At 42.0% G+C, this 12,147-nt stretch overlaps 1 protein-coding gene across 2 annotated transcripts; it reads right to left on the minus strand.

The window, feature by feature from the left end:
- Positions 1–379: 379 nt before the first annotated feature.
- ZNF330 (zinc finger protein 330) lies at positions 380–10,948 on the minus strand. 2 transcript variants are annotated; one of them, XM_059470279.1, is made up of 10 exons: positions 10,773–10,948; positions 7,935–8,061; positions 7,654–7,673; positions 7,458–7,528; positions 6,904–6,983; positions 5,477–5,603; positions 4,634–4,738; positions 2,621–2,667; positions 1,427–1,544; positions 380–1,092 (listed from the first exon to the last, which is right to left on the minus strand). In XM_059470279.1, the coding sequence occupies exons 1-10, from the start codon at positions 10,910–10,912 to the stop codon at positions 815–817; spliced, it is 1,113 nt and encodes a 370-aa protein (XP_059326262.1). In that variant the 5' UTR covers positions 10,913–10,948; the 3' UTR covers positions 380–814. The 2 variants fall into 2 exon arrangements, with proteins under 2 accessions (XP_059326262.1, XP_059326263.1); XM_059470280.1 differs by lacking the exon at positions 10,773–10,948 and adding an exon at positions 9,785–9,803.
- Between the last annotated feature and the right edge of the window lie 1,199 nt (positions 10,949–12,147).

Raw genomic sequence — 12,147 nt, forward strand, 5'->3', positions numbered from 1 at the left:
TCACATACAGAGTTGTTTCCTATCTAATTGTTTTTTTATCATATGCAAGGAAAAGAGTTGAAAGCTAGATACAGAAGAAACCAGTCTTCTTTTCTTCTAATGGCAAACTGCCTTACAGATTTTTGTGGCAGAGAGGATACCAATATTTTACTTCCATAAAAGTTTTCATTATCTGGGGTGCTCTTATAGTGACTACATAGAGCCCCACCAATTAATATCTAATAATAAAAATACTGAAAAGGTGATGTGCAAATACACAAAGAACTACCTTGATCTGCCATACTGACATAAACAAGGAAGTAATTTCAGTGTCAATTTACACTTTGTACACAACCTGCTTTCCAGCTATTCAAGGGAGATCAATAATTATGACAGTTCATTAGGTAATGCAGTTGACTTTTATTGTGCAGACCAAAAAAAAAATGCAGTCACCAACCCACCACTGCATAAAATCAGTTAATAAAATTATTGTAAAAAATAGCTTAGTTTCTGATGGGCAAATGGAAGCAACAGCTACAGCTTTCCCACATTCCTGTGTTGATAGGAGGAAATGGTATTGAACCATTATACCCAGTAACTCAAGGACAAAACCATTCTGTTGTTTAGGGGGATAAAAATATCTTGATTTTCTCCCCCCAATCCCCAACCTAACATCAGTTCATCTACAGGAAAAGTGTCCTTTGGAGTTACTGCAGAAGTCCCACATTCTTTGCTCTCTAACTCTGATACCTAAGTACCTGATAGAGCTATCCTACTAGCATGTACACAATTCAGTGAAGCATTGCTTGGCTCCTCCAAAGCCAGCACACTAAGCCTAATCTTCTGATTCCTCATAATGTGCATAGCCACTAGCATAGGTCCTTCCTAAATTCAAATTGCTGAATACATCCGTGGCCTCAGAATCTGAATCCTTCCCTCGCTCATCATTGTCATCTTCATCATCATCCTCTGCTTCATACTCATCATATTCATCCTCACGGTCACCTGCCTCCCCAGCCTTGCTGGAGGAAAGGTTTTTCCAGTAGGCATCATAACCAGAAGCTCCATCTGCATCTTCTCCTCCAGTCTGTCGGCCAAATTTCAATGAACGTGCTGCAGGCAAAGAAAAATCATCATGCTCCCACTAATCCAACATTTCATTTCTTTTTTTCACTACCTGAAGAGTAGTTTAAATGGCAATTATTTTTCATTTATCCACAACTAAAATCTCAAACCAGACAAAAGCTTTCATTTTCTTGGAATGAATTAATTGTTGAGAATGAGACTGCTCAGTTCCAGAACTCAGAAACACAAAGTTTTGCTCAAAACAAATGAAGCAAAACTGTGCAAAACAATTGAACATAGCCAGACGCTACTCAGTGCTCCTAGGTAGAAATGAATCACTGATGGCACTTGTATGGCTTGTTAGCTAGAGAAACTGGCTTACTTGACATGCTCAGATCCTTTGTCTGCTGAGTTTCATGGCCACACTTAGGGCAAGGAGGCTTTTTCCCCTTTTCCTGCTTGAAAACCTTACTTCGCACGTGATCGTCACAAAAACAAGCCTGTGTGGTGAAGGGAGAGTACAAAGGCCAAATGTTTTAATCACAGAAGCACATTCTTCAACAACAAGCAAGCCAAAATGTGTCCAGCAGCAGCAGGGTTTTCTGGCTGGCATTACAATTTAATGAGGTCTCTCTGCAGTGTACATGGGGTCTGTGCACAGAGGAAGCACTCTGTGTTCAGTGTGGTTCAAGGGTTTCTGGGGAAGAGGCTGAACACAAGTGCCAATAACCATGCAGAGATAGTGACATAATCCAGGGCTGGATTGCAGGGCTGTCCACAAGGAGCCTGGCAAGCTTGGGTTTGTGCTGACAAGCTTAAATAAACACAATGAGATGTATGCCAGAACAAAACTATGCAGGAGCCTGGAGGAAAGACTTAGAGATGGGAAGTTCACAGGCTGAGCACCAGGGTGCAGTGAAAATACCTGGAAAAAGGAACTGTTTGGAACAGGCCACCAATGCCATGGGAGAGTGCAGGGAAAACATATGGAAGGTAAGAAGAGCAAGAGCAGGCAATGAACCAGCACCTGGAGAAATGTGGACAATGCTGATGGTGCAGAAGGTGGAACTCTTTATACAAAATTACTTCTGAGTGTGTAAAAATGTAAGCCCAATGCCAACAAATCAGCCTGTTCATATGGATAACTGGATTAGCTGTGGGGATTACTCCTTTGGATGCAGCGGTTTCTAGTCAGATAATCACCTGACTGTTTAAAAGAACAACTTTCCTAATGGCTGCAGTTCCACACTGGATCAAAGCATTTTCCAAAGCCTTGGATTCTGTTCACCACCAAGGCTTTATTTTGTTGTCTTGGTTGTTTTTTAAAGCCCCAACACGTTGCAGGCCCAACTCAAAGAGAGCTGGGCGAAGAACACCTCACTCTGCCTTGTGGCTAACAGGCAAGCACAGGTATAAGACCTTCTGTACCCCACAGGTTTGACCCCAGGCTACAGGAACTAATACAAAAGTATGAATTTCCTTTTAATCATGGAGAGGAAGATGTGGCAAGGCCTGATACCAGCCTTGGAGGCCAAGGAGAATAAGCCTAAAATCAGCTCCTAACAAGTGTCTTTACCTTGCAACGCAGGCAGGAATGCTGCCCCAGCCTGTTACAGGAGACACCTGTTGGAGAAAAGCAGAATGACAAATTCAGTGCTAGGAAACTGCAGACCTGTCATGTCTTTAAAACCTTGTAAAAGTACGCAGTACCATAATTGAGGCATTTATTTTTAATTCCCTGACACATCTCTACTCTGGCAATGTGAATCAGTCATTTTACCCCACAGCACCATTTTAGTACATTTTCTTAACTCTTAACCTCACTTTGACACAAAAAGTGAAATTTCAAGAAGGGAGAAGCATTTAACTATTTCTTGAGCTTCTAAACTTTTAAAACCTGAGGTTTCAGAACCAATTTAATTAGAGGTCTCATCTTGCTTTTCCTTTTCTCACAGCATTCATATGAAGGAGTGTTAGAGATATAAGAACACTTTAAGCTTGCCAACTTCCAAACCTAGAGAAGTTGTTAGATTCTGTATTTTCTGTCATATCCTCTGGAAATGTACTTGACTGCACAAACTTCATAAGAGAATCTACCTGTGTTAAAGAACTGGAGCTGGCACACAAGCTGTAAGGAGCAGAATCAGTGGCCAAAATTTAACTTGTCTTGAGCTCCAAATTGTTTTTATTATTCCACTAGAGGGAGTACAGTAAAGGCAAACACTCAGGAATTGGCAGGAACATGAAGCCTGGTCAATAGTTACTCCTCAAGAAACAGTAACACATTCCAGTTTCTGTGCAAGTACTCATTCCTTTCCTCCTTGTTTAACCCCTACAACAGCAGTTTTTCAATCTGAAGTAATAAATATTATGAGTTCTCCACATGAGCAGGACAGACATGGGATTTAGAGCTATGGCATTGTTAAAGATGGAACTGGAAATGCTGATGCTGAATATATATGCATTGTTTTTTGAGTACCTGAGAAAGGTTCAAAAACCTCTCTCAGATAGTGATGGAAAGTAACAGCACCATTTCCACAGCTCAAATGGATTTATACTACAATTGCACAACCACATTTGAAGTTCATGTCTTCTGTAAAAATACAAGTCTTATAATCTTGTTACCTCACTGACAAAAATCTTGTCTCTACGAAGTCTGCTCTGTGCCACAAAACACAGTGAAAACCCTCAAAAAAATTCTCCCTCTATTTAGGGTGTGATACCACATGTGTGAATTGAGAGCTTCCAACAATCACTGAAGAAACATTCTTATGGAACAGCTGTTGCTGCCTCAATATTGCTGTGCAGGAAGAAAATGTATTCTGGCAGAATACATCTAGGGAATTCTGGCAGAATACATCAAGACAAGCTAAGCAAGGCTCAAAAAATAGCTGGCTAGGAACAGAAGTATGGAAGATGAAAAGAAGATAAGAGATGTCTAAAGACACTGATTAAAATATTGAAATCACAAATATTCTGGACCAGGAGAAATCAATTAGGACAAGAGATTAGTCAGTTCAAAGGAAAACAGCATTATGATAAAGATACCTGCAATTTCTACACTAAGAATTGAAAATGTTGCAATAGTCAAGATACATGCATGCAAGTTTTGGGAAGGCAAACAAATGCTTGTATTGCAATAAATCCAATCCTATTTAATGGTGGGTAGGCAAGAAATGCTGCTAGAAAAATTTAGTTATTTCAAATATGCAAAGTCTTGGCTTGTTTTGTTTTATTGTTGTTCTTTTTTTTAACTTCCCTTGAAGACACCTTGTTTCAGCCAGAGATGAGTAATGGGTGAGCAGTGTCAGGCATGGCTATCATGTCCTCTTACAAACAGCAGTTCTGTCCTGTAAGAGCCTGGCAGGAAAACAACTGCCAGGTAAGCTCTGGCATGGAGGAAGGGCCATGAAAGAGAAACAAGTTCCAGTCTGGATAACTGGATACCAAAAGCCAGTACATAGAAAATAGACCCTTCCCTCCAGGGGTGGCAAAATCTACTTGGGAAAGGTGATGGAGAGTATTCTGAAGCACAGAGGAAACATAATCCCTTTGCTGTGGTGAAAGGGATTATGAATAACTAACTTACATTTAAATGTCTCTGCTTCCAGAACTTGGCAGCTGGCTTGATGTTCAAACTGATCATCTTCACAGAGGAAATCATGGCAAAAAGAGCAGGCGAATATTCTGCCTCCTGAAAGATTTATCAAGGCAAAATAATCAACAATGGACAGAGGCATCAAGTCCTGCTCTGCAAACAATTTAGGACGTAGTTTTGACTGAAGACCAGTTCTCCCTTCTGTGACAAATGCTTCAAGATCCTAAATTAGACACCGCTATCCATTTTTACAATGAAAAATACCTCCTATGCTACAATATAAGACAGTATAACTATAAAGCAAGCATTACTTCTAGTACTTTTCTTCATTTTAATTTGACTGTAGCATAAACTACTTTTTTAAAATCAGATCACACTCTCATCCAGTCTTCTCTGCTCAGCTCTGATACACACTTGAAATAAACATTTTAAAAGATTCAGAAAAGGAGATCAGTATGGTTTCCTAAGCAACTGGAAATCCAAATACCAGTGCTAGTGCAGAAGCATGGAGTAAGAATGGCAGAAACCTGTGTTGGCAATTTGACGCAGTGCTTAATTATGTGAATAATTAAGCTGATAAAACCATCATAATTTAGATTACGTAACCATCCCTGAATTGAGCACTGTATGTTCTTGAGCAGGTAATTTACTTTCCCCACTGTAAAATGACTATTTTTAAAACAGGGAGAATCCTTGCTTTGAACAAACATACAGCAAGGACTAATTTAATGAAGACTAAAAAGGCTATATAAAGAATACAGGTGCACTCACTTAAGCAATGCAAGGAGAGCAGTGTAATGTATATGTTCTTATTTTTAAATGTGAGCAACCTACCATGGTCCCAGACACTTCTTTCACACTCAACGCATTCTGCATCTGCCAGAGGGCACATGCACGCGTGGGTGCTGAGACACTTCCTCCCGTGACACACCCAGGCTTCACAGAAATCACAGATTGCACCCTGCAATCACAGCGAGATACCATCTCAGCACTTCTGCAACACCAACAGAGACTTACCCCATAATCCTCAATGTATCCTGGTATCCCTTCTCTCCATGGGCTCACTTTGGCTGAGTGAGATATTGAACCAAACCTGCTTTCCGAGTGCTCCAACCAAGCTGCTCCACAGTTCATGTTTGTTTGTTATTCATTTCTGCAGGATTACATATGATGCAAAATAATTTGGTTCCCTATCTCAGTCCTGGTTTTTACATTTCTTATCACACACTTGGCACATGGAAAATTGTGTCCTCCAGTTGAAACCTGGGATCCATAAACGATAACAATGTTCTGGCAAAAATGAAATTTCAAAGACCTGAAAAATGCCTTTAGACTCTTAAAGCTGAAATCACTCACTTGGATTTTAAACTCTACTATATTAGAGCTCTGCAGAGAGCAAAGAACAAATAAGTCATTAGAAGTAAGTTAGACTATTTAGCTTTTATTTTGATTAAATTGTAAGATCTCTGCTTCAGCTATCCTTAACTGTAGCATTTAAGAAGCCTCTCAGCCCATAGGTAACTGATTACTATGTGCATTACATGCACACAAAGCTAAGAAAACAATGGTGAATCCAAATTTAAGTGGTGATGTGTTCACTCCTGCATCAGTGAGTGCATGGGATAACACCAGCATGTAAAGGCTGGCTGTGTTACTGAGAACAGCTGATGGCCAGCTGCAGGCAGCAACAGGACAGAGGGTTAGATCATTAATCCAGAGGCTGTGACACTCACACCTTGCTTTCCAGAAACTAACTTGTCCTTCTAAGAACAAACCTTCAAAGGCCTGAAGCTCTGATTATCTCTGATTAAGAGCCCAAAAGAGGGGATTTGTTCATTAAAATTGCCCTCCAGTGGAACAGATTCCTCTCTGTGTTACTGACAAGCTCTGCAGTACTAAGACAACAGCAACAAAAGTCTGCAGGTTTCTGCAAAATAATCCTACATTTTAATGAAGGCTGGGAATTGTCTGTGGTGCATGTAAGGTCCAGTGCTCCTCGTGCATGTGCTTAGGGCCTGCCACCAACACAGATCCATTAGCATCCAGGACATGTGCTGGAGTCTGCAGGAGTTGAATCTAAAACTTCAAAATTTGGAGGTTTCAGTATAAGGTAAAAATCTGTTTGTTACAGAAAAGCAAGGAAAAAACCAAATTTGCCATGGTACATGCTATCATCCCACAAATCTGTTTTATCATTTTTCCAGAAGATTTGCACAGAATATTCTCACAGTGCAAAGAGGGCTGTAATTTTGTATACATACCACCATAGCTAGTCCAGTACTGTACACACCAGCATGTTTTATAACACAGTCAGAAGACTTCATCATGCATTTGGTTTTTCCTGTTTAAAATAAAAAGGCAAGCAACCATAAGAAAACTATGTAAAAATAAAATAATAATATATTGATGCTTTAATTGATATTGATCAGAAATTATATAATCCCTTAAAAAAGCAGTATTTATTAGTGCCTTGCTAGCAGTCAGAGCTTTTGTAGTTTTGCTGCTGTTATGAAACAATGCTCCACATGGTCAATCTATGGAAACAGTCAGATTTCTCAAACCTAAAAGGAAGTGAGACAATTGTTTCCAAAGAAGACAAGCCATGATCCAGGCTTGCAAACCTCTGGGGGTTAGAGGCATATATACTGATCAAAGAAGATCAATTCCCAAGGTGGATATTCACAGCAGATTCGCAAGAACCTGCTCCACATCACAGAGGTACTTTAAGATAAAGCTACTGTAACATAGATACTGAGAGTTTAACATCACAAACAGGACTGAGGACAGCTTGTTTTCATTCATCACTTCTACTCACCACATTGTGCACAAATGGGCAATTTCTGAACAGAATTACAGAAGTAACAAAAAGCTCTATTCTTCTGTCGTCTAGGCACATGGAGGTGAAAAAACAAAAATAAAGTATTACGCTTTAAAAGAAAGCATTAAAAATAACTGTAAAATATCTGAAGCAAATACTAAACTATTGGTTTTAGAAGGGTAAAAATTCTTACCTTTGGCACTTATCACATTCCTAAAAAGAAAAAATAAAACACTGGTTAATTATTTTCATACTAGGAAAAATATATAAAATTTGCAGACCTCCACAGGGAGTTACAATTAGGATTCAAACATTTTAATCAATATTCTGTCTGGTGCAAAGGTAACCTTAAATAGGAAGGATAGCAGGAAGAATGACATTCTAGTGGCATTAAATGCATTCAAGGTGTTATCACTGGGTTTACACAATCAAAAATTAGGTACTTTAATAAGGAATACTTAAAGGTCACTTTACCATTGAAGCATTGCAAGGGTGTTTGGCCAGGTCTATGTTGGCTCGAGAAGCCCTGATCTGCTTCTCACGCTCCCGACGGTTCTCGGCTTTCTTACGAGCACCCGTCTTCTTTTTAGGCATGTTTACTCTGTGGGGGGAAAAACACATTTTCTGTACTTACATAAAACATGTAAGTACATACATGGACACACATGACACATCCAGCACTAAACCTGGATTAGACAGTTCCTGCATTAACTGTGCTTCATCTCCATTCACCTCCTTGCCTGAAAGTTTCTTCTGAAATGCAGAATAAGGGGACAATCCACAAGGAAGAGCCATGTGATGAACCACAAAGAATCTTGTGATCTAGAAAACTTTGCTAGCCTGAACTTCGTGTTTAACTCTCTTTGAAGGGTTTTGCCTTAAAAAAATGAAACCATTACTATCTGCAGGTTTATTGGTTTGCCTTGCCCGTTTAATAAGCCACTGTAAGGACAGCTGCAGCATCAACAGGCAGTCAATTCTAGCAGCTTCAACTTGGAAGAAAAATTAGTATCTTCATTCAAAAGGTCTTATAAACCAAAGAATCCTAACTTTCCTGAACATAGAAATATATTGTCCTGACCAGATACTAAAATTTGCTTTTGATAGCACACATAAATCAGTTTTCCTGCACTGTTGCATTTTGCACTATGTTTAAATTGTATTAGTGTCATATTTTGTAGTCAAAATTATATTGCTGTGCTGCCTGCTGGCAACTGTCATTTTTCTAGAGTGTGACATTTCTGACACTGGGAGTCAGGCTCCACACTAATTTCCAAACCACTCAAATGCTGATTTAATGACAGAATCTAATGGTTAGTATTTATACCTTGACTTCTTCACATTCCCTCATAATGGAAAGCACCAAAATGACAAACTGTTTTCATGAAAAGCACCGCCCTAGCACCTCCTGAGGACACAGGCTATGGGAAATTTCAGATGGCAGTTTTCGGAAAGTTGCACTGAACTAAGTGACAGCAGAACTGCAATGTCAGGTCCCTTTAGCAAAGCTGTTGAGTGAATCAATGCTTTCAAACACCATGCAATAATAACAACATCCTGTAGATCAATATTCTTATCACTCTTTCCCTCTGAGCTTTCATTTAGGCTGTTTGTTGTCTTTGTCCTGGGATCAAATTTTTAAAGAAATTTACCGTATTTGTAATTTTTGGACTAGAGCTTAGTAATGCTATGATTCCAAAAATTATTACAGCATAAACCCTGTCTGCCTTCAATTCCTTTCAAAGCAGAGTATCACCTTTTGAAATCACTAATTAGTATTCAAATGCCTCTGCAGAGTGTTCTACCTTCACTTTTGGCACACCGTTACCAAATGCTCAGGCAGGAAAGACCCAGTGGATTCTGTCTGCAGCCCACACCCCTGAGGGAGAGAAAAGTGCATCTGAAGGATCTAAAATAAGAGGTTGTAGGTCCATGCCTGGTTCCCCCCTCAGCCCCAGAGGATACAACTGTGCTGCCCTACAGAGCACTGGAGCTCCTGCACGGGAAGCATTCTACACAAAGGCTGTTTCACCATTTGAAGCTTCCTCCTCAGAGTGAAATGCTGTGCCTGGGTCACAGCAGCAGCCGTGGGAGTAAGCATGGCTCTCCTGCTCAATGGCTGATGCTGTGGCACAAGGAGCAGAGCTCAGATATCAGGAGGCTATGCAGGAATGGGGTGAATAGTTCAAAGGATAAAATGCGGTATGTGAGAGTTGGGTTGCCAGCACTGTGTTCCCCCCTGTAAATTTTCACCTCCTGTTACTCTCCTGCTGCATTATTTGCTAAGGCAACCAGGGGCAAAGACTATGGATTTCCCACCACACCTCCAAAGAATGGTGGTTGGGCTGTGAGGTGCATTAACAACGTCCAGCATCCAAGTTCTGGTGAAGTCACGGGTTCTTGTCCTTGGTGAGGTTGCAAAGACACAGCCTGACTGCACCTGAACTGCAGGTTCCTGCATCGTCTGTGCCTTGCCTCATTGTCTGGTGGAACAGTGCCCACCCTGCTGTCACAGACACGGGGAACAGCTGGGATGGGCTGCTCACTGAGGGAAACAGTATTAACAGCACTTCATACTTAAAAGGATCATGAACTGAACGTCCTAATAACGCAAAAATTATTTTCCAGGTACCATGACTTACTCCACCTTTTAAAAGCAAGGTGGCTAAAAGCTGTGGGCCCGCAGCCCCGGTGGCTGCTGTGCTGTCGGTGCCCAGGTGTGCGGGGCTTTCCTCAGGCGCCCCCTGCCCGGCTGCCCCCTCAGAACCGGCCCTGGCACCGCCGGGAGCCGGGCCAGACCCGCTCCGAGGCTGTGGGTGAAGCTGTGGGGGCTGCCCTTGCCGTCGGCACTGCCGGTGCTCAGCTTTAGCGCTTTCCCTCAGCCTCGGTGCTCGGGTGCCCCGACCCTGCCACATCAGCCTTTGGCGCTTTCCCTCAGCCTCGGTGCTCGGCTGCCCCGACCCTGCCGGTGCTCAGCCCTTAGCGCTTTCCCTCATCCTCGGTGCTCGGGTGCCCGACCCTGCCGCATCCCGCTGCCGACCCGGACCGCCGCGCTCCGCGCTCCCCGGCACTGGGTTATGGGGGAGCCGGACACCGCTTCGCTTGCTCGGGCACGGAAGCCGTAAGGGCCCGGAACCGAGACCCTCAGCGCCTCTAGCCCGGCCCCTCTGAGGCACCATCGCCCTTCAGCGCCCCGGGCCCGGGCCTGCCCCTCCATTCCCATTCCCATTCCCATTCCCATTCCCATTCCCATTCCCATAGCCGTTCCCATTCCCATTGCCGTTCCCATTCCCGCCCCCGCCCCGCTCCAACCTGGCTCGGCGGCCGCGCGGAAGCCGGAAGCGGCGGTGCGCCGCGGTGCGCTGCCCGCCCGGCCCGCGCCGCCCGGCGGGAACGTTCTGAGCAGCGGCCTGCCCCTCTCCCCTTTCTAACACAACACATATAACGTTCATTTTAATATCCGCGAAAAGCCATTCATATAATACATGCGTTTTTTCACAGTGTGTATTTGTGATTGTGATATGTGTGGAGACCAACAATGGGACAGTTGCCAATTCTAATAATAACTGAGGAAAGTAAAGCATGGAAGAAGGCCTTTGAACCTATCTTTTATTGCAATTAACCCTGGTTGATTTAGGAGCATTGGAATTAAAGCGTTAAGGATGTTGCTCTTTGCTTGTAGTCAATCCTTAAAGAGTTCTGCAATAATAACCTTTTGAGGTATGATTTTAGAATATTGCTTGCATCCTTGAAACTATAGCTTTGGAATTATATAAAGGAAATATGCTTGTCTCATGCCTTAACAAAGCAGAGAAAAACAGCTTGAGAAAGGAAGATGAACATCAACTCAAGAATTTATAGTTTCGACCAAGGGAAGCTGGACATCACTGTTATGAGATTTATAGTCTCTGCAATTAAAAGGTGGACACACATCTGGGGAGCTGGACCCCACCAGATGGGATTCGTCTTTCTTCTTTCGGAAACTGGACTGTCACCATCTGGGGATACTCCTTTGAGATACATCCCGAGAAAAACTAAATCAAAATAGTGTATAGAATTGTGATGTAAAAATTGGGAATAGAAATTCTGAGAAAGCTGATGAGTACTCCTATAAATACCTGTAACCCTCAACTATCGGTGCACAGTTGGAGGGAAAACTTCCCCCACTGTACCCAGCGCTGTATTGTTCGTACTTTACCATATTAATTAATAAATTGATTGCTGCTTGAATATTGGCCTAGCCAAGCTTCTTATTCATAACAGTTGTAAGGGGCATCTGAAAAGTTATCTCTGAAATCTTTCGTCTGTGGCTTGAGCTGTTTTTAAAATGAAGTATTGATTAATCTGAAAGGCACAACTTTGCCAGGCATAATCCTGGTGAAGGCTGTGAGAAGTTCAGAGAAAAGAATGATAAACAATTCCCATCTTCACTTGCTGCCGTGTTGTTGTGAACATGTGGAATGTGTTATGGAGATTTCTCTTGTGTGACTGGGCATTTTTACACAAACTCATGATTGAAAAATAAGAACTCTAGAAAAACCCCAAGGAGATATGTAAATGCTAATATTTTTATCTTAGTTTTATTTTATCCTGTGAAACATTACCTGCCTCAAATATGTTTCAGCAACCACCTTCTAGATGGCAGGAGTTTGTCACTTCTCTCGTGAACAGAAAAACATCTTATTTT

This window comes from Ammospiza nelsoni, chromosome 4 (assembly GCF_027579445.1).
Source record: "Ammospiza nelsoni isolate bAmmNel1 chromosome 4, bAmmNel1.pri, whole genome shotgun sequence".
Taxonomy (NCBI): Eukaryota; Metazoa; Chordata; class Aves; order Passeriformes; family Passerellidae; genus Ammospiza; species Ammospiza nelsoni.

Coding starts and splice junctions, on each gene's coding strand:
- ZNF330 (XM_059470279.1), bottom strand. CDS start 10,912: ATGAACGTTATATGTGTTGTGTTAGAAAGGGGAGAGGGGCAGGCCGCT. Junction 8,062..10,772: donor CCGCGCGGCCGCCGAGCCAG/GTTGGAGCGGGG, acceptor TTCCCCCCACAG/AGTAAACATGCCTAAAAAGA. Junction 5,604..6,903: donor GTACTGGACTAGCTATGGTG/GTATGTATACAA, acceptor CTGTGATTGCAG/GGTGCAATCTGTGATTTCTG.